The 22,593-nt window shown below is 41.4% G+C and overlaps 1 protein-coding gene across 1 annotated transcript in view; it reads left to right on the top strand.

The window, feature by feature from the left end:
• The first annotated feature begins 16,260 nt into the window (after positions 1-16,260).
• Positions 16,261-22,593, top strand: part of THBS4 (thrombospondin 4) — a 66,071-nt gene continuing 59,738 nt past the window's right edge. The window contains exon 1 of the mRNA XM_028514388.2: positions 16,261-16,676. Coding sequence (XP_028370189.1) covers positions 16,592-16,676 — 85 coding nt within the window. The 5' untranslated portion in view covers positions 16,261-16,591. The remainder of the gene's footprint in view (positions 16,677-22,593) is intronic.

Genomic DNA, 22,593 nt, shown 5'->3' on the forward strand with positions numbered 1-22,593 from the left:
AAACTACAAGGAAGCCAATTTAACAGAAAGTTGCTTGGCTAGCAACAAGGCTGATGTTTCATGGAGTCAGCCTGTAATTACCTGATACATCCCTTTCCACCACGGGGCCTGTCTTCCTTTGGACCAGAAGGGTTGTGTTTAGGGCCAGGACAACACACACTTCCCTGGACAGTACTCGCAGGTCCACTGCCAGCTTTTGACTCACTGACTCTTCCCATGCTACCCACTTCCCAACCATCAATGTATGCCCAATTCCCTTTCTGGCCGACACAGCCTTTCCTTAGATGTTTTAAAGCCTTGCATCAGGACAGATTACAGTCTCTATACTGTATAAGATATGACTATGTACTGGGTTACTCATCATGTGCTCTGCTGGCAAAAGGCGATTTCTTTCCATAACCTAATTCTCCGGGCCACTCCATTGTTGCCCTCCTCCCAGGTAACACCTACGCTGTAGCCTTAAAATGTCATTTTGTTTTAGTTCATTTCAATTTTATTTTCTGTGTTCTTTTGAATGTCTCCACTGATTTTTTGAGTGGGATTGCTCTGAGAAAGGTTGTTATTTCTAGCATGAATTGAACCAAATGAGATGACAAATTCGACTGTCATATTCAGCTTTCTTATATCAAAGGAGAACAGGTTCTTTCCCCATTACAATTTTTATTTCAGAGACAAAACTGTGTCCATAAATGATGACCAAATATACATAATTACTACTACTGGCTCTAAAAGTTCATCAGTAAAGTATTGCAATATGAGGTAACAGGTTTTCACTACTGTTGCATAATAGATTTTGCTTATCTTGTTAAAGGTTTGCATCTCTAGAACTTGCTAAAAAAACCCAAACATGGACAAACTGCTTGTAATTCCAACCTTGAATGAACTGATTCAAACAAGGTAAATCTATTCCATGCTTTCCATGCTGCCACTAATGAAGAAGACTAAAGGGCAAATGAAATCAAAACCACATCCAGAGTTCAGTCTTCCATTTGCTTTAATCATTTCACTGTTATTTGTTGATACATTCAACTACCTATTCATTTATTCCGACCTAATTTGTTCCACAGAACATTTAAGATGGATGACAAGAACACAATATGAAAATCAGGATCAGGAAAAATAAAAATGTTAGATGATTGAAGTGAAAGGAAGGAGTTAGGAGATGTATAGGATAGTAGTTCCTACATAATTATTTCAGTGTAGGCCAGTGTTTATGCTAGGATGCTTGGTGGAAAAAAGCAAAAATGAAAGTGTAACAGATACTAGCTATTGCCTATACCAAAAACCTCTCAGAATAAACACTTGGCTCTGAAAGGAATTCTTTACTTTACATGAGAAAAACTCAGTGATGTGGAGGACACAATCCTACAATACATTTTTCCAGCAGAACTGCAAAACAACAGAATCTGCAGTTTTTAAGGGATATTTTTGTTTCATTCTTCCCTCTTTAGTTTCTGAGCAATACATCCTCTGTCAATCTTCCCAGGGTTAGCATAAATATTTAAATATTTAATTAAATCACACTTAATCAATCTTCTTTATTTGCTCCTAAAAATGACATTATAAAACTATAGCAAATTTCTTCCCTCCCATTTTTATACTTATAGTATTTTATTTCTGCCTTAATTTCTAATCCTGCAAATTAGACATTCTTATTGTTTTATATGGCCAGCATTTCAATTTATTTATAAATGTCTTTGCTCATTATTTCTTATATTTCAGGTTTCAATCTGAGTTCATTTTATCTGAGTCTGAAAAATATTCTTTATAATCCCCTTCTGTGAGACTTTATACTCAATTTTATCTTAAAATGCCTTTATTTTACCCCATTCTTATGAAATCCTTTGATTAATTGTAGAGTTTGGAATCAATAATTATTTTTTTCTCAGCACATTAGCAATATGATATCTACTGGCTTCCGTTCATGCTGTTGAAAACAGTGCTGTCACTCAAATTTTTATCCATTTGAGGTGATTTGTCTTTTTTCTTGGCTGCTTTTAAATCCAGTGTATTTACCTTTCAACTGCCCAGCTGAAAATATGGTCGTCTCCATGAAAAAAAAAAAAGAGGGGGGTAGGGTGAAGAGAAAAGGAAAAAAGAAAAATCTCTGTCAAGCTGATTTTTTCCCTAATAAGCTCATTTATTCAAATCATTATAAAGTCATGTTTCTACATTTTGTACTCTATATATGAGTATATATATGTATATATATATATATAAAATGATAGGCTAGATCATGAAAGAACACCTTCTCAATAAGTCATAAATACCTTTCTTTTACAAGAACAGTGGAAATAGCCCTGTTGACAAGTGTAATACCTCAGTCCTTTCATTTGCTTGTATAAGGAGAGACTACCTAAGACTACTAAATATCTCTCACATTTTCTCTTGTGCTGTTGTGGACTTGGGATGCTCCAGACCAAGCTACTTTATGAGGATGTGACACCTCCCTTACACAAACCTCCACATAAGAACCAGGGTAAACCTTTCCCCTAGATAGCTGAGTGGATTACCATCAATTTCCTCAATTGCATGAGCTGCAGCCTCCACTGATGAACAGGAATATTTATTAATGAAAAATAGAGAAATAACTTCCAGCCAAGATGGAGGTGTAGATAGACGCACTGTGCCTCCTCGCACAACCAAAACTAAGGACAACAAAATTTTAGAAACAAAAAAACAACCAGAACAGAGAGAAATGAAATGAATGGAAGTCTGACAACCATTCACCCAGACTGGTAAGGAGGGGCGGAGTTAGAGGCCTATGGAGAGGGGTCGAGGGGTCCTGGCAGGAAAAAGCGGTGGCTGACAGTCGCAGGCATGCAGGGCGCAGGCTGCAGTTGACAGACCCCAGAAGTGCAGGAGCAGCTGACAACCCAATGGCAGACCCTGGGCTCAGGAGGCAACGAGCAGACCCAGTGAGGTGCGCAAGGCAGCTGGCTGTCCACAGTCACACATTCGCACACAGATAAACTAGGCAAAAACGGGCAGCGACGCAGACCGTGCAACCCAGGAACCCAGCACAGGGAAACAAAGCCTAAAAGCACCAATTGAAAACACCTGTGGGCGTTGAGGCCTGGAGACTCTCTCAGCCTCACAGGAGAGCTCCTTGGGGAGACCCACAGAGTCCTAGAACATGCACAAGCCCACCCGCCCAGGAGCCAGCACCAGAAGGGCCCAATCTGCTTCTGGGAAGCGGCAGAAGGGACTGAAGTCTGAGTGAGAGCGGAGAAAGTGCCATTGTTCCCTCTTGGACCCCGCCCCCACATACAACATCACAACCCAGTGACTGAGGTGCCCCGCCCTGGTGAACACCTAAGGCTCTGTCCCTCATACGTAACAGGCTCAACCAAACCAAAGACGGGGAAAAGAAAAAGATGGCTCAAACAGAATTGAAGGCCCCTCAGCCAGTGCTTTTGAGCAAACAAGATGCATACTTCAAAGCACTGGTGATCAAGATGCTCACAGAATTGGTGGATTTTGGTCACAAATTAGATGAAAACATGAAGGCTACAATAAGTGAAATGAAGAAAAATGCACATGGAACCAATAGTGATGGAAAGAAAACTGGGTTTCAAATCAATGGAATGGACCAGAAGGAAGAAAGGAACAGCCAAACAGAAAAGAATGAAGAAACAAGAATTCAAAAAAAATGAGGAGAGGCTTAGGAACCTCCAGGACATCTTTAAATGACAACATCCGAATTATAGGGGTACCAGAAGAGGAAGAGGAAAAACAGCAAGTGGAAAAGTTATTTGAACAAATAATAAAGGAGAACTTCCCCAATCTGGCAAAGGAAATAAGACTTTCAGGAAGTCCAGGAAGCTCAGACATTCCCAAAGAAGTTGGACCCAAGGAGGAACACACCAAGACATATCATAATTACATTACCCAAGGTAAAAATGAAGGAGAGAATTCTAGAAGCAGCAAGAGAAAAGGGGACAGTCACCTACAAAGGAGTTCCCATGAGAATGTCAGCTGATTTCTCAAAAGAGACCTTGCAGGCAAGAAGAGGCTGGAAAGAAGTATTCCAAGTCATGAAAGGCAAGGACCTACATCCCAGATTGCTCTATCCAGATAAGCTTTCATTTAGAATGGAAGGGCAGATAAAGTGCTTCTCAGGTAAGGCCAAGTTAAAGGAGTTCATCATCACCAAGCCCTTATTATATGAAATGTTAAAGGGACTTATCTAAGGAAACAAAGATAAAAAATATGCATAGTAAAAAAAGACATCAAACTCACAGTTATTAACAACCACACCTAAAACAAAAGCAAACTAAGCAAATACAACAGAAACAGAACCACAGAAATGGAGAACACATGGAGGGTTAGCAACAGGGGAGTGGGAGGAGGAGGGGAAAAGGTATAGAGAATAAGTAGCATGGACAATAGGTAGAAAATAGACAGGAAGAGGGCAAGAATAGTATGGGAAATGTAGAAGCTAAAGAACTTATGACACATGGACATGAACTAAAGGAAGGGAATGTGGGTGAGAGGGGGTGGGCAGGGTGTAAGAGAGTGAAGGGGGGAAATGGGACAACTGTAATAGCATAATCAATAAAATAAAAGAAAAAGAAAAAAGAAAAATAGAGAAATAGAGGAAAAGTAAACAACTCTTATCTATTCTGCAACAAGCAAATCTCAGAATCATAACATTCCATGAGCTCTCACAACTCCTGACTATAATAAAATAATTATTCCCCACTGTCAATTATAGGTTATTTTTACTCTGGCTCCTTATTCAGCCTAAACCATCACCCTCCAAATTTTCTATTTTTCTGATCTGTATATTGGTCAACTTATCTAGCTGTACCTGTATATACAGACTTACACAGGAGTGAGATTATTGTGTCTATAGGTAATAACACAGCTCCCTCCACACCCTGATTTGGGAGCTTAATTTTTGCCCTAGGTTACCAAGGCAGCCAAAAGCATTAATTCTGCTTGTAGTCAGGGCAACTGAATTTCCTCTAAGCCCTACAGTCCTTCCCTTTTTTTTTGTTTAACAAGAGGATTGGATGCCCCCTCCCCCAGAGAACATGCTCTACTTGTTTAAAGACTGTCATGGCAACCTCCTGCTTCCCCACGTCCTGTCATTTAGCCTCTGAACAATAGTAGATTTAAAAAGTCAGTTACAAATAGAAATACCTGAATCCCATCAAAAGAGAGAGAGTAGAAGAAGGAGTAGGAAGAAAAGGAGGAAGGGGTGGGGGAGGAGGAGGAGAAAGAGAGGAAAGAACTATGTGCCAGGCACTAGTTTAAATATTTGTTCTCTCAACTAACAAGTGCTTTTGGCATCTCCACTCACCTTAGGACATGTACCACTAGCATCTCCATCTTACAAATGGCATCCTAATCTAAGGAACAGGACCATTAAATAGCTTCCCAAGGACACACAATGATGGAGCCAGAATTGAAGCTGGACAGTATGGCTACACAGCACGCTGCATTCCTGCTTGTTTTCATCCACCCCTGTCAGAAACGTTTCAGATTCACAGCCTCCTGGGTATTGGCTTCAGGCCTCTGAAGACAGAGCCCCAGCCCAGAAATAAACAACCACTGTTCATGGAGAGTCACAATATGTCAGGCACCATCCTAGCGCTAGTTCTCATACAACTCCCATGGTAGGTCACTCCCATTTCCCAGCGAGGAAACTGAGACATGGCCTGCTCTCCAGAGCTGAAGGAACCCCAGGCCATATACCTCATAAATGACTGAGGCAGTGGGGCTCCACTGTGTTGCTTCTCTGGATCGGACATAGCATTCCTCCACAGGACAAGGCTAGGCCATGATATATTCTGCTAGTGACCACAACCCTTTTACAATGGGCTTTAAAAAGTATGGAGGAAGACAACTTCTGGCCAAGATGGAGAAACGTAGATACACTTTGCTTTCTCACACAACCAAAAGAAGAAAACTACCAATTTTAAAACAACAACAAAAAAAACCAGAACTTCAAGAAGATTGAACTGTATGGAAGTCCAACAACCAAGGAATTAGAGAGGAAACATTCATCCAGACTCATAGGAGGGGCAGAGCAGGGCAGCCAGGGTAGAAAGGGCACACGACAAGGCTGCAGCTGGTGGACCAGGGTGGGCGAGGCAGTGGCTGGCAGACCAGTCCCACATTCACATGCAGATAAACTGGAAGGAACAGCTGGGGAGTGAGACAGACAGTGCAACCCAAGGTTCTAGTGCGGAGAAATAAAGCCTCAAAACCTCTGATTATAAAAACCTGTGCAGGTTGTAGCAGTGGGAAAAACTGCCAGTCTCCCAGAGAAGCCCATTGGAGAGGACCTCAGGATCCTAGAATGTACACAAGACCACCCCCCCCCCCCACAGGAATCAGCAGCAGGGCAGCAACTGAAAGGGCACAATCCACTTGTGAGTAGCAGGGGAAGTACTGTATTTTTCGGACCTATGTTTTAGAAGAGGAAAATAGGGGAAAAAATTTGAAGCAAAAAATGTGATAAAATATTTAGTAACATAAATAACATAATATTTCACCAATGCAAATGTAAACAGAATTCAACAGCAGCATTAACAACCATTATTAACAACCATTATTCCTCCCAAATTTGAGGCGGTGGGGGGGTGCATCTTATAGTCTGAAAAAAGGTAACTGAAAGTGGGGCAACAGCCAAGCAAACAACATTGTTTTCTCTTGACCCCTCCCCCACATACAGCACCACAACACAGTGACGTGGGTTGCCCTGTCCTGGAGAATACCTAAGGCTCCACTCCTTAAAACATAATAGGTGCATGGAGACAACAAAAAACAGCCCAAATGAAATAACAGATCAAAACTCCAGAAAAAGAACTAAGCGAAAAGGAGATAGCCAACCTATCAGATGCAGAGTTCAAAACACTGGTAATGAGGACACTCGCAGAAATTATTGAGTACAGGTGCAAACTAGAGGAATAAGTAAAGGCTATGAAGAGTGAAATAAAGAAAAATATACAGAACAAACAATGAAGAGAAGGAAACTGGATTCAGGTCAATGTTTTGGAACAGAAGGAAGAAATAAACAACCAGAACAGAATGAAGGAATAAGAATTCAAAAAAATGAGAAGAGGCTTAGGAACCTCTAGGACAACTTGAAACATTTCAACATCTGAGTCATAGGGGTTCCAGAAGGAGAAGAGGAAGAGTGAGAAATTGAAAACTTATTTGAAGAAATAATGAAGGAAAACTTCCCCAATCTGGTAAAGGAAATAGACATGCAAGTCCAGGAAGCCCAGAGAGTCCCAGAGAAGTTGGATCTGAGAAGAAACACACCAAGATACACATAATTAAATTACCCAAGATTAAATATAAGGAAAGAATCTTAAAAGCAGCAAAAGAAAAGAAGAAGTTAACTACAAAGGAGTTCCCGTAAGACTCTCAGCTGATTTTTCAAAAGAAAATTGCGGGCAAGAAGCGGCTGCAAAGAAGTATGCAAAGTTAGGAAAGGCAAGGACCTACATCCAAGAATACTCTATCCAGCAAAGCTATCATTTAGAATGGAAGGGCAGATAAAGTACTTCCCAGATAAGGTCAAGTTAAAGGAGTTCATCAACACCAAGCCTTTATTATATGAAATGTTAAAGGGACTTATCTAAGAAAAAGAGATCAAAACTATGAACAATAAAATGACAACAAACTCACAACTATAAACAACTGAAGCTAAAAACAAAAACAGACTAAGCAAATAACTAGAACAGGAACAGAATCAAAGAAATGGACATCACATGGAGGGTTATCTAGTGGGGAGGTGGAGAATGGGGGAAAAGGTACAGGGAATAAGAAGAGTAATTGGTAGGCACAAAATAGACAGGGGGAGGTTAAGAATCATAGGAAATAGAGAATTCAAAGAACTAATATGTACAACCCATGGACATGAACTAAGTGGGGGTGAGGGGAAGCTGGGGGGAGTGGTGGTGCAGGGTGGAGGGGGATAAAGGGGAGAACAATGAGACAACTCGAATAGGATAACCAATAAAATATACTTAAAAAAGCATAGAGGAAGAAAAAGCAAATAGTAGAAAACCGAGTTTTTGGCTTCACATGATATATTAGAAGGAAGTAAGTGAAATTATCATATTCATTCTTAGGGTCTCACTTCACCCAGTCTGCCCAGGAAGTAGGGTTTTCTGCATTGATCAGATGCTCACTCCCTGTAGGGCAGCTCGGCAGAGCAAGGGAGCTGGGTCAGCGGTCAGGGACCTGAGTGTGAGCCCAAGCTCTGGCGTTTCCTTGGGAAGGCTGTTTAACTCCCTGACCTTTAGTTTTCTAGTCTGTGCTGTGGTAATTACAACCATCCTATCTATCTTACCTCATTATTGTATAGATTAAATGAGATTGAATATAATACAGGGCTCTATATCTGAGATACTTAAAGTTGAATATTATAATGTGGGCTACTAAGACTCTTTCACAGGAAAGAGAAAAATGGGAGGGTATATGTATACACACACACACATATATGTATGCATGAATGTGTGTGCAAGCACATGTGCACAAGTCAGTTATGTTGTGGAAATGAAGATGAAATTATATAGTCAAAATCTCACAGGAAAAGCCTGATGAAGTGTGCTAGGGCAAATATGCAGGATTCTGATTTTAGCTGCTTAACCTCAGATATGCAGACAATGTTGAAAGCTTGCTGCTGTGACTGAGATAAGAGGAGCAGTAGCTCTCAAAGGACCGGCACCACAGCCCATGGATCACACAGACAACTTTAGGGAGCTCCACACAGAGGGCCCTGGGAAACGAGCTCTCATACCCCAGGGATGGTGGGGTTGGGGCCCCAGGGGTAGGGGGGGAGGGTAAGAGATGAAAATATTAAGTAGGGCATTGGACTCTGACAATACCCTGAATGATCACTCAATACCCCTGGGTGAAATAAGCTTGTCCTTGAGGGATCCTTTACTGCCTTCTCACCTTTCCCTCCAAGGTCCTTCCTCATACCCCTTTCTCTCTTTCGGCTCCCAAATTCCTCCGCTATATTTGCCCACTTCTGGTTTTCCTGCCAAAACTTTTACTTTATCGGATTTGTCATGTTTATTTTCCCTTCCCACTGGTCAATCTTCAAATGCAGCAATGAAAATAATCAATATCACTAGCAACTATATCCACACTCAGAATTACTTTTGTGAAGAAACATGTCAGAACTTCATAAGGTAATCTCTTTCTGAAAGTTATATAAGTTGGATTTTTAATTGACACAATAAAATATGTTATGCGCCAAGGAAATTTAATGCTCAAATGGAATAACAAAATATGTTTGCAGTTCACATTTCCCTAGATGCAAAAAAGGAATCATGTTTTCATTAGATAGTTTTTTTTTCAAGTCAGTGACCAACTGCCTCTCATTTCTCTTGAGAATTTTTTAAAGAGATTTTATCTATTTATTTTTAGAAAAGGGAAGGGAGGGAGAAAGAGAGGGAGAGAAGTATCAGTGTGTGGATGCCTCTCACACGCCCCCTACTGGAGACCTGGACCGAAACCCAGGCATGTGCCCTGACTGGGAATTGAACTGTGACAGTTTGGTTTGCAGTCCAGCACTCAGTCAACAGAGCCACACCAGGCAGGGCTCTCTTGAGATTTATATAAAGCTGATCCATTTTAACACCACTGGGAAAACATCGTACCTGGAGAGAGGAAGGAGAGGTACAGTAGCTTTAATATTTATTACTTGGTGGTACTAAGAAACCAGATGTAACTCTAATGCTTTATGTCCCTCAAATTGCAGGTCTGGGTAGAAGATTGGAGGGCAAGGAATGGAGTATCAGTAACAGAAAGAGTCCATTAATATTTGCTTCTTTCTGTCTGCTTTTCTGCTTAATGAATAAGTCTAACATGGTGGATAAAATTGCCAGAAAATGTATGGTCTAGAACAGGGGCCAGCAACGTTGTCCATAAAAAACCAGAGAGTTAGTATTTTAGTTTTGTGCAGGTCCCATGGTCTCTTTTGCGAACATTCCACCTGGTGGTTGTGCCACAAAAGCAGCCATTGACCAGTGAACATGGCTGTGTTGCAGTAAAACTACTGATAGACCTTAAAATTTGAATTCCACATAATTTTCACATGTCAGAGATCAAATTTAAAAAAAAATTTCCCAACCATTTAAAAATGTAAAAACTATTGCTAGCTTGCTGACCCAACAAAAAAAGGCAGTAGGCCAGATTTGGCCTGTTGGGCCCCAGTGGGCCAATCCCACTCTAGAACATTTCGTATATTAAACATATTCTTCACATTAAACCCATTGAAATTGAAGTTATTTGTCTCTTTTTGCCCATCTGCTTTTCTCTATTATTTTCTCCTCACACCCTCCCCTGTATTCTGATTTACTAGTACATCACATCTTATCTACCTTCACCTACCTATTGTTTTTTTGTCTCGCTATGAACTTCACAAGAGAGTAAGGACCATTTGCGAAAGACCCTCCTGTGAGCACCCAGCACTGTGGCGGGCTCTCACTTTCCCACCCTTCCTGGCAGACAAGACATGGGTATGTCTGTGACCCACTGTGACCTGAGAAGAAGTATGTTTGGGTGTTTCTAGGAATGATTTTCCTCTGTGGAGAGATAGACATAAAGGTAGAGACACAGAGACAGAGAGAGAGGGAGAGAGAAAGAACAAGAGCAGAAGCCTGACCCTTTTGTTTTCTACTTTTGGATGCTGTCATGGAAAGATATGATGTCTGGAGCTGCAGCAGCCATATTGCACCCTAAGGGAAGTCCAAGAGCTGACCCAGGGGCATGATATTGTTAATTCACTGAAGTCCACTGCAACTCTCTCCCTCTGGACTTCATGTTATAGAAGATAAACCCCTGGGGGGGAATTCTGTTACTGTCTTACACAGACAGCCTTCATGATTGTGAAGCTTATATTATTAGATGTGACACATAAAATGCAAAACTATTAGAGGAAAACACAAAATATATTTTAGTGCTCCTTGATTAAGAAAAAGTGCATATCAACTGTTCTCTCCTTGGCAGCCCTAGTCCATCCTATTCAAAATGTTTTTATCTCTTCCAATAGTTTCTGATCCACCTCCACCTTCCACTTCACAAGCAAGCTTCTTGAAAGAAAGTGATTTTACTTTTAGTATTACCCTTACTATCTCCACTTCCTACTCTGTCATCCTCATTCCTCAAATGGCAGTACTCTGCTTTTCTTTCATCCACACTACCCTGTCAAACTGCTTTCAACAGAGTCACCAATGACTTCTGTGCTGACAAACCCAGCACGGTTTTTACTCCTTATCTTGCTTGACCTCTCCACAGTGTCAATACTATTGACCAGACCTCCCTGACACCATACTTCCCTGGTTTTATTTTACCTCATTCCATCTTTATTGCTGGCTTCTCCTTCTCTCTGAATGTTGATGTTCCTCAGTGTTCTTTCCTCATCTTACACACTCTTCTTTATTTCATCTTCACCTATGGCTTTAGCAGACACCTACAAATTAATGAGGCCCATGCCCATAAGCCTCTCTCCCATGTAACTAAATGTTTAATAGACAGCTCCATTGGATCGTTTTGATGATGCTTGAAGCTCAACATGGCCACACCAAATCATCGTCTACCCCCCCAACTCAGGGAACGACACTACAATACGCCAAGCTGCCCAGGTCAGAACCCCAGACGTCAGGACGAGTTCTTCCCTTACTTTGTCTCATGGAGGCTGCCTCCTTCCTTCATGACCCCAAATGAAAAGCCAACTCTTCTAAGAAGACTTTTCTCTAGATTTTTAGATTTTATTAATTTTTAGAGAGGGGAAGGGAGGAAGAAAGAGAGGGAGAGAAACATCAATGTGTGGTGGCTCTCTCACGCCCCCACCTGAGCACCTGGCCACAACCCAGGCACGTGCCCTGACCTGACTGGGACTCGAACCAGTGACTCTTTGGTTTGCAGGCCAGCATTCAATCCACTGAGCCACACCAGCCACAGCTAAGAAACCCTTTCTAACTCACTCTAACTGCAAGCTGCTTTCTTCTCAACATTTCCTTATCTCTTAGGATACATGTCTATTACAGCCCTTTTTATATTGTTTATATCATCTGCTTGTTGATAGGCTATGAGCTAGAGAACTGTGTCTCACGCATCTTTGTATGCCCACTGTTGAATACAGTGCTGGGCACATGCTAGAAGACTGTCAGTAAACATTTGTTGAATTAATTAATAAATGGACATATAGTGATTTTGTGTTGGGTAACTGATTACATTAATGAGAAAAAATTCTAATTAAGATTTCATGCCCGATTAGCAAATATTCTAACACAATACTTTGTCCATGATCGGATAGCAAACCCACATAATTTTTAAATTTAGAGTTGAAAAAAACTGCATATATCTACTTCAGCTGCTTTATGGACACATTAGGGCTCATTTGTAATTAGCAATACCAATTTTCCTATTGAAAATTAACTACTAAAACTTTTCATGTGTTAGTTTTTTTTTTAAGGTTAAACATGCCCCCCCATTCAAGTAATTCATTTGTTTACAAAACTTTCCCCCATAGATTAACTTCAATCAATTAAAATCAAATTAGCCCAAATTCTAGACTCCAAAGGAAGAGAATTTTAGCATATTTTGCAAGCTTGCTTTATATCCTATTATGTCATTGCCCTCTGCATCATATTTCCATAGCAAACACCGTCAGATGGCTGGCACTAATCTGGGTTTTTTTCTGATCCTTATTACCACTGGACAGTGCGGGAACCACCAGGCGGGTGGAATGGCGTACTGTTTAGTGGAGTGGCTACTTTAAGAAGTGCTAGTTGATGAAACTCTCTCTGGACTTCAAGGTAGGTTGACACAGTTATTATTTGTAACAAGTGTCCTCACAGCTGCATTTCTGGCTCTTTTTCTAAGGAATTTTTACACAGTTCTTAATAAACTGTATTTATTTTAAAGTTTAATGAGAGTTTTTTAGCAGTCTACCCTTAGTGCAATTGAAACAGAGTGTGATTTTACACACTACTTTCTTCACTGATCTTTAGTGCCTAATTGCTAAAGCAACATATGTTAAAAATTCTGGGAGTAAAAAAAAAGTTTCTTACTTTTAACTGTACACTAATCAAAGGCCCCCTGCTTCATTTACTGGGCCCTTATTTGAGTTTACTGGTTTCCAGAGAAGTGGTTTTCCTGTCGCCTAACCAAGCACCTCCTTTGTTACTAGCATGGAACTGAGTCACAGCCCAAAGTCTACGTCCCCAGTGCTGTGGCACAGTCATCACACGGCACAGTGTGAACTGTCGTTCCTTTACACAGCCTTTAAATGTTAGTAAGTGTCTTTCATTTCTACTCCCTTCAAGAATTCAAGTGAAAAACTTGACGAACTAATGATAACTTTATACAAATGCCAATGAACAAATATATATATAAAGCTTCTACTTAGTTGTGCCAAGCAGCAATAATATGAGCAACTTCTCCCACTTCTAAAGAACAGCAGAAGCAGTGTGGGAATCCCCATACCCAAAACGGGGTTTGCATGTTGGGATCGATGATGATACCACACAGGCAGCAAAAGGGTTTGAAAAGGTTTATTTGACACATAATGAGGAGAGAGCAGGATAGTCTGAAAACGGCTTGAGAGAGCAGGGCATGGAGAAGAGCTTTGTGGGATTTATGGTGTTTAGGGGAGCCGGCTGGAACGAGGGCTCCCCTGCAGGCTCCGGGCTTGCACAGTTGGAACTTCCTGCCAGCACCAGCGGAGGGAGCACCCAAGCTTTCCTAACTGCTTGCCCAGATGTAGGGCTGAGGGGAGGGGAGCTGTGGAGCTTAAAAGCTGTCAGCAAATGCCAGAAATGAAGTCATGCTCTGTATTACAACAGTTAGAAATGGAAGGAAACCCAGTATATCAGTTATCTATTGCTACAGCGTTACACAACAAACAGCCCCAAAATCTTCATGGCTTACAAAAATAATGTTGATTGCTCCCCTGGAACTAGAGTCACCTAGACAACCCTGCTCACCCTGCTGAACCCACTCACCTGTCTGAGTCAGCTGCCAGCTGCTCTCGGCTGGCTCTGCCCAGGCTGACTGCGGTGACTCAGCTCTGCTCCCCGTCTCATCCTGCAACAGCCCAGCACAGCCACGCACGCTGCCGTGGCAAAGGCAGAGGTACTGGAGGAAGCAAGCCCAATCACACATGCATTTTTTAAGTTTTTTCTTGTGGCCCTTTGGCTAAAGTCCGATTGTCCAAGTTAGTTAGATGGTCAAGGCCATGGTCAAAATGGGAGGCAAAAGATGTGTGTACAGAGGAGCACAGAATTGGGGCCATTTTTGCAACCTGCCACACAAATGGATTCCTGACATATCACGACCTCTTACCCCACTTTATACCATGTTAAGAAAGGAAAAGTCAATTCAATGACAAAGCTGATCACTTTTAAGCGCTGGGCACTGTACTTGGAATTGGGGCTACAAAAGTAAATGAGATAGTGCTAAGGAGCCTAGAGTCTGATACTTGGGGAAAAGTAAGCAAATAAACTAATACACAATTAAAATAAATTAAAATTAAGTGATAAGTGCAACAACAGATATTCTGATGAGGTGGCATAGAAAAGAAACTGATTTAACTCTTTCACCTCCTTTACCATAGATTTCATAGCCAATTTAATAAATTTTATCGTAATAAAATTTCCTCTTAATTCTGAGGACACAAAGAAAAAGCTGACTGAGATTTCCCAGCAAGCAGCTTGATTAAAATGCAGGCTCTTTAGAAGCAAAACTAGAACCTGAGTCTGTTAGGCTAGCAGAAAGTCATTTGATTCCCTTCTTGCTCCGTTACACTGAGTAGTCATTCAGTTTCATCCAACACCTGTTGTGTACCCAGCCATGCAAGCTTGTTTCCTGAAAATTTGCTAGGAACTAGGGATGCCTAGAGAAAATGGCTTCAAAAAAACAAAACGACTAAAAAATGGTACCTGCCTTTGAGTAGCTTGTAGTTTAGTCCTGCTTAATCTCAAGTCCTCACTGTCTAAAACACATACAAGCAAAGCTGTTCCTGAAACAGAAGTTGGGGGTCTGGAGCCCCCTGTGACCCAGGCCTCTCCTAGGGGCACAGTATGGAGACCTAAGGATTCAGTAGTCTAGTCCATGTCATTAGATTATGGTCACATTGCTAGAAACAGGTACACTCTCTGTCTCCTCAGTGCTCTCATATGTAGACATGCTGTGGTTCATTCATACAGTGACTTCAGTGTAATGTGGCACTAAGTGAAGCCTGGATTAGAATTCTATTAGACCTCAAATGGAAAAGAACTCTGGAGGCAGCTTGGGAATCTCGGGGTCATTAGCTTTAAGTAGAATCATAACTGGTGAGGGGCTACTCTAGCACAGTTTGGAAATAAGCTGATGAGATGATCTTCCACCTGGTGGCAGGTAGCTCCTTAACCTTTGGAAGAAATTCTCTGAGACATAAAGATTGGGTAGAAGTTCTTTGAGACATAGAGACAGAGTAGAAATTCTTGGCTGGATCTTCTCCAATAGTCAGAGGGAAAAGTTAGCCATCGTTCTGAAATATTTTTCTTCCAGTTAATCCACATTATTTTTAAGGGGCTTTGCCGAGGAGGAAGACTGATTCCTTATGTTTCTTCCCTCTCTTTCAGGTCCTACTCTCATACCTCTGAACTGTAGCATGGGATCTTTTGGGAGGGTGGAACAGAAAAGGACACACAGAAGAAAGTGACTTGAAAATAAATTCTCCATAAAACACCACTGTCCTGTAAATGGTTCTGTCTGGATGGATTCCTTGAGATGTGTTTTATTTCCTTTAAAAAAACACACACACACAAAAACTTTCAAACTTTCACTGTTCAGGTCTCAAAACTTGATGAGAAAAAAAATATTCAACATTTGAGGTATTCAGGAAAAGCTTGAAGAAATGAAAGAAGCCAACTGCTCTCTGGACCAAAAGTTCCTTGGAGAGCCTTCAGGTTCCATTCAAAGAGGAGCCCAAGATGAACGTTAAAAGCCTGTCCAAACAATATTCTAAAACAAAAGGAGTACAAGAGGTAGAGGAGCTGATGGGGTCCAAAGCTAGCAGGTCAGTGTCACTTTCTTCGTTCTTTCGCTCCTTTCTCCCCCTTCATCTCCACCCTGTCCTCCTGTGCGCCTCTTACCAGCCCCCTGCTGCCCATACTCTCCTCCCGCCTCCTAAGCCCCTCGCAGTCCGAGACCGCCTCCACGCCCACCCGAGGACTGGAAAGGTCCGGGGCTCCTGCGCGTCCCTACTCACACCACCTCCTCCCAGGCTCCCCATTCTGGCCGCCCCCACTCTTCCCGGCAAAAGAGGATCCTAGCCAAGGGGGCCGCCCCAGCCTCCGCCCTCCCCTTCCCCGGGACCCGCCGGGCCATAAAGCTCGGGGCCGCGGCGGCACGGCGCTGTCGACCGCGCACCAGCTCCGCGTAGTGCCTAGACGCGAGCACCGCCCCCCGACGGCACCCTGGGACGCGGGTCCAGCTCCAGCCCCCGCGCACCCCTCACCTGCGCCACCGTCTGCGGTCCCACCCAGACACAGCGCACCGCTGGAGGACACCGAGGCCGGACCTGCGCTGCCGTCGCTTCCAGGCCCCGCGGGGAGCAGAAAGAGCCAACATGCTGGCACCGGGCGGAGCCGCCTTCCTACTGCTGCACCTGGCCCTGCAGCCGTGGTTGGGGGCCGGCGCCCAGGCCCCCCAGGGTAAGTGGGCTCGAGCTGCTGCGAGGTGACCCGCCCAGGCCCCTCATTTGCGGAGCCCGCCGTCCGGACCTACGCTTGGGCGAGTGGGGGGGACCAGCTCACCAGCTTGACTTCTGGGACCTCGCTGGTCACCTCGGTGACCCTCTGGGGCCCTAGTCAAAGCATTTTGTGATTGGAAGCCGTGATTAGATTACAGAATTTCTGAGACTCCATTATCCAGCAATGAGTCCCATTCCTTAAACAAGGGTTTTGGGAACGCAAAACTTATTTTCAGTCGATGGTAGGATGTGCGGTTCACTAGCTGACCCCCAACACGGCCCTAGACCTCTAACAGGCCCCGTCTGGGGTAGCCTGAAACCCGGTTCTGTGCCCTTATCTCAGTCTGGCCAGCCCACTCCCCTCTCTTTGCCCCCTAAATCCTTCCCTGAGGCGGGAGCGAGGTTCACCCAGACAGCCCAAGACCTGCGTTCCGGAGAAAGGCGCAGCGTTCTTCTGTGTGCCCTACCACTCGCCTTTTCAGCTCTGACTTTGCCTGGACCCCAACACCCACTTACAGAGTTGCCCTCATCTCTCGATTCCTGAGATAAACAGAACAGAAGGGCTGAGAAATCGGTCTTTATGAAGAAGTAAAAATTCGATAAATCTAGTGAAAAGACACCTGGATAAACCTCAAACCCTTTTGTGAGATGGGATGAGAATAACCACTAGGCAGGCAGCAATTAAGCTTAAACAGAATTTTTTTTTTTTTTGTAAAGGCCAAAAGGAAGAAATTCTTGGGTTGGCCAAAGCATCCATTTAGTTTTTTCCATAAAATAAATGACACATTTTTCATTTTCACCAATAATGTTATTGATTTGAATAGTTTCAGTATGCCAGCTGTCTCCCGCTATTAGCTTCTAGTGGGTAGAGGCCAGGGGTGCCGCTAAACATCTTCCCACGCATAAGACAGTCCCACATCAGAGATTTATTTGGCCAAAATGTCAATAGCACCAAAAAGCTTCCCAAACCACTTTTGACACGTTCGATCAGTCACAGCACCTTCCCCATACATTGCACAAATCTTTTTGTATGTTTCCATTGCATTTTTACCTTTCTCAAAATAATAAAGCATAATATATCGAAAATGTTGCTTATTTTCTTCCATCTTCAATATTTAAAGGGCTGCACAAAAATCCATCAATTTTGATTTTTAAATGCATACTGATATGACAGCTGTCACAGTACAATCTAATGAAATTGTTTTGAATGAAATTAAAAAGCAAAAGATTTATACAATCTGAAGAGAAACCAGGGTAAGAATGAAACACTACTAAAAACTAAGCACTGCTAAAGCCAACTTAGGGGAAAAAACTAAATGAACTTTTTGGCCAACCCAATATTTAAGCAAGAAATGATCGTAGGTGATGACCTTCATCTGTTTGAAACGGATGCCTGGGTTGGTTTATTACTAAGGAAATAAAGCTGGAAGAGACCACAGCTTGAAGGAAAGGTTATTCCTCACGGGGCCAGAATGAAGAAGGCCTATGAGGACATTCCCAAATCCCTTCCCCTCCTGCTGCCGTCATCACCCATTTAAACTTTGCATTTCACCAAATCACTTGTTTTTATTCCAGACCAGCCAACCATAAGTTTAGTTTCAAGGGGTACTGTACTGCTTTTAGTCTGTGTTGATATGTTTGAAATGCTGTAGTTGATAATATTTATCCATTGTGACCTTGCTTCTAGGAAAAGAAAGCCTTTTATTTAATTGAAGTATAATTGACATGTAACGTTAAATAGTTTCAGGTATACTTGATTTGATAACGGTATATATTGCAAAATGATCACCAGAACAGTTCTAGTTAATATTAATCACCATACATAATTACAGAAGTTTTTTTCTTGTGATGAAAACTTTTGAGATCTACTCTCTTAGCAACTTTCAAATATACAATACAGTATTATTAACCATGCTGCACATTACATCCCTGTGACTTATTTCATAACTGGACATTTGTACCTTTTATCTCCTTCACCCATTTCACTCATACACACCCAACCCCACCATCTGGAAACCACAAATCTGTTCTCAGTATCTATGAGCCTGGAGTTTTTTTCTTTGTTTGCTTGTTTTTTTTAGTTCCACATGTAAGTGAGATCTTACAGTATTTGTCTTTCTCTGTCTGACGTATTTCACTTAGCATAATACCTTCTAGGTCACAGGTGGCCCACAGGCCGAATCTAGCCTCCCACCTTATTTTATCCGGCCCAGCACCTTTTTTCCACTCAGCAGCAGTGCTGAGCTCTCGCTTCACTGTTAAGGAGTAGTTACATTTATACAGTCCTAAAATTACATTCGGCCCTTTGAAGGCAACTGCGAGGTTGATGTGGCCCCTGGTGAAAATGAGTCTGACACCCCTGTTCTAGGTCCATCCATGTTGTCACAAATGAGAACATTTCATTCATTTTATGACTGAATAATATTCCATTGTATATATGTATATGTATATGTACACACAAACCATATTTTTTGTATCCATTCATCCATCTTAGGTTGTTTCCATATCTTGGCTATTGTAAATAATGGTGCAGTGAATATGAGGATGCATATATATCTTCAAGTTAGTGTTTTTGTGTTTGTTTTTTTGATAAATGCCCAGAAATGGAATTGCTGGATCATATGGTAGTTCTATTTTTATGTTTGAGGAACTTTCATACAGTGTCCCACAGTGGCTGCACCCATTCACATTCCCCCCAGGGATGCACAGAGTTACCTTTTCTCCATACCCTCACCCACTCTTGGTGTTTCTTATCTTTTTAATTAGCCTTTCTCACAGGTATGAAGTGATGGCTCATTGTGGTGGTTTTGATTTGCATTCAATTACTGATGGTGAGCATCTTCACGTGTACCCACTGACCACCTGCATGTCTTCTTTGGAAAAATATTATTCAGATCTTAGGCCCATTCGTAAATCAGTTGGGTTTTTTTTTTTTGCATGAGTCCTTTATATATTTTGGATATTAACTTATCAGATATATGATGTGAAAATATTTTCTCCTACTCAGTAAGCTACCTTTTCATTTTGTTGATGGCCTCCTTTGCTGTGCAGAAGCTTTCTAGTTTAATGTAGTCCCACTTGTTTACACTTGCTCTTGTTACTGTTGCCGTCAGAGAGGCAGCTGTTCAACATAATTCAAAAGTTTTCTTATCGCAGACATTTTAGGCAGGTTTGAATTTATAGGCATAGTATTTTAGGTTATATGAATTTTGACATTTGAACACACTACTTCCTGGTGAGCTACAGGAATGGATTTTGCTTCTTCTCAGACAGAGCTGCCTGTTTTCTTTTTTTTTTTAATCCTCACCAGAGGATATGTTCATTGATTTTAGAGACAGACAGACAGACAGACAGACAGGCAGACATTGATTGGTTGCCTTCTCTATGCTCCTTGACTGGGGATCAAACCCAAAACCTAAGTATGTGCCCTGACGGGGAATTGAACTCGAGACGTTCTGGTGTACAGGACAACCAACTGAGTCACCTGGCCAGGGCGACAGAGCTGCCTGTTTTATGCAGACCTGAAATCAGCCTATAGTACCTAAATTATCTGGTTAATGCAGTTGCTGTAGATTATCTGATTAAGTCAAGTTTCTGATAGATTTTTTTATCGAGTTAATTACCTTGCAGTTATCAGCTCAACTGGATAATTTGCTGATCTCCTTTCTCCTCTGAGCTAGCCGTGTTAGTCTTATTAGGATGTATTCAATTTCCATAACATGGTACTTGGGCTCCTTGATAGCAGTAATTTCACCTCTAACACCAGAAGTTTGTGCTTGGATCCTGGTGCTATTGCTAAAATGTAATAACATTACAAGGAAACGGCAGTGTCTCATTTCCTTTTCAAAACACTCTCCAAATTCATTACTAACTAATCCTAACTCTGCCTCTTGAGAGAGAAGCCAGTGCTTTAGATGAACTGAACAGATTGAAGAATGGGTAAATTTAGCTTGAGCTAATTTATGGGAGTGATCATAGTCAGAACAAGAATCAGGAATTCTTATTCAGTTTTAAATGAAATTCCCATCCTTTAAACACACATCTCCTTTCTGAAGATGCCTTGTCCTGAATAGAACTTTCAAACATATTGCCCTCACTGTCAGAAATGTGAAATTTCCAGTTCTCTGGAAATTTGAAAGTTCTATTTCTCTTTCGAAGTACAGTAGCAGTAGTCCTCATGTTTGGGGGAAAGTGGGGTGCTCGAAGGAGTATAACAGATGTCCCACTTTCCAACTTCTAGCCATGAATTCATTATTGTGTAGGGTCCTGGGTCCACGTGAAAGAAACAACACAGGCTCATTCTGAAGACAGGTTGTCTATTAAAAAGAGTAGACTTCCTTAAGTAGATTTTGCCTGTTTGTTTTATAACTTTTATTTCTTCTTAATACAGAAGCAACACATGTTCATTGTAAAAAAAAAAAAATAGAAAAATGGGTCAGCAAAAGGAAAGGAAATTTAGACATTTATAATTACAACCTAACCCAGAGATCACTACTATTCATGTTGACATTTTGTTGTATTGTCTTTCAAATCTTTTTCTATGCAAACATATATATTTCAAATAGGATCCTGTTATGTATAGTTTAATAATTTTTTCCAATTAATATATCATGAACATTTTTCCATGTCTGCAAGTATTCAGCTGCACTACCTTTATTAATAATATTCCACTTTTTAGAAGGACCAAAATGTATTTATCCAGAGCCCTAACAGAAGTTGTTCCCAATGTTTTGACATTATAAATAATAATGTGTTGAGCAACGGCAGTACCATAGGATGGATCAGTCTCTGTCCAGCCCTCTTTCTCTGCCGACGACACTTTGTTTCATAACAAAGTGCTGTGCCAACAGAGCTTCAGGCTCCCCACCTCTTCCACTGAATTTTGACATAATTCCCCCCTTAATAGAAATTTTAGAATTACCACTAGTGGTGAATATCTTTGTACCTAAATAATTTACCATGTTATCCATATTTCCTTAGGATAAATTCCTTTAAGCAGGATTGCTAAGTGGAAAGGCACATATGCCTTAGGGCCTTTGCTACTATTGTTTAAACTGTCTTCAAAATGTTTATTCTAATTAGATCTTACCCACAGGTATATGAGTTCCCATTTCCCTGAACCCTTACCAACAGTTAGGTATTATTGTGTTTATTGTTTTTACAACTTAGTGAAAATAATACAATTTAGGTTAGCAATTCCTTCATCATTAGCTAAGCCTGTGAACATTTATATGTAATTATTTGCCATTGTAATTTTTTTCTGTACATTGCTTTTTCACATATTTTGCCCATTTTTCTATAAGGATGCTTGTTTCATTGATTTTTTAAGAGCTATTTATAATTATAAATACTATTATACTTTTAGTAACCAGATTATTATATCCAGGAGACAGCTATGGAATTGTTCAAACAATATTTGCATAAACCAACAGAAATACTAAGTACCTTATAGTGAGTAAGACTCAAATTTGGCCATCGCCTTCTAAATAACTCTAGTTGTACTCTCTTATACCTCTCTTAAATATTAAAAAAGTTGAAGAGAAAGTGCTGCTGGTTTGATCAAAAGCAACTTGTCCCTGGCCATTGTGGCTCACTCAGTTGGTTGGGCATTGTCACATAAAACAAAACGTTGGTTCGATTCCCAGTCAGGGCACACACATAGGTTGCAGGTTTGGTTCCCTGTTGGAGTGGGCAGGGAAGCAGCCAATCAGTGTTTTTCTCCATCTATTTTTCTCTTCCTTCCCCTCTTCCTTTAAAAAAAAAGCAACTAGTTTTGTAAGTCAACTCCATCAGTCAGGTTATAGTCAAGAAATAATGACCACATTGTTTTGTTTTGTTTCTGCATTGGAATTTTTTAACAGAGAAATATTGGAGAACTA

Source organism: Phyllostomus discolor, chromosome 3, assembly GCF_004126475.2.
Source record: "Phyllostomus discolor isolate MPI-MPIP mPhyDis1 chromosome 3, mPhyDis1.pri.v3, whole genome shotgun sequence".
Lineage (NCBI taxonomy): Eukaryota > Metazoa > Chordata > Mammalia > Chiroptera > Phyllostomidae > Phyllostomus > Phyllostomus discolor.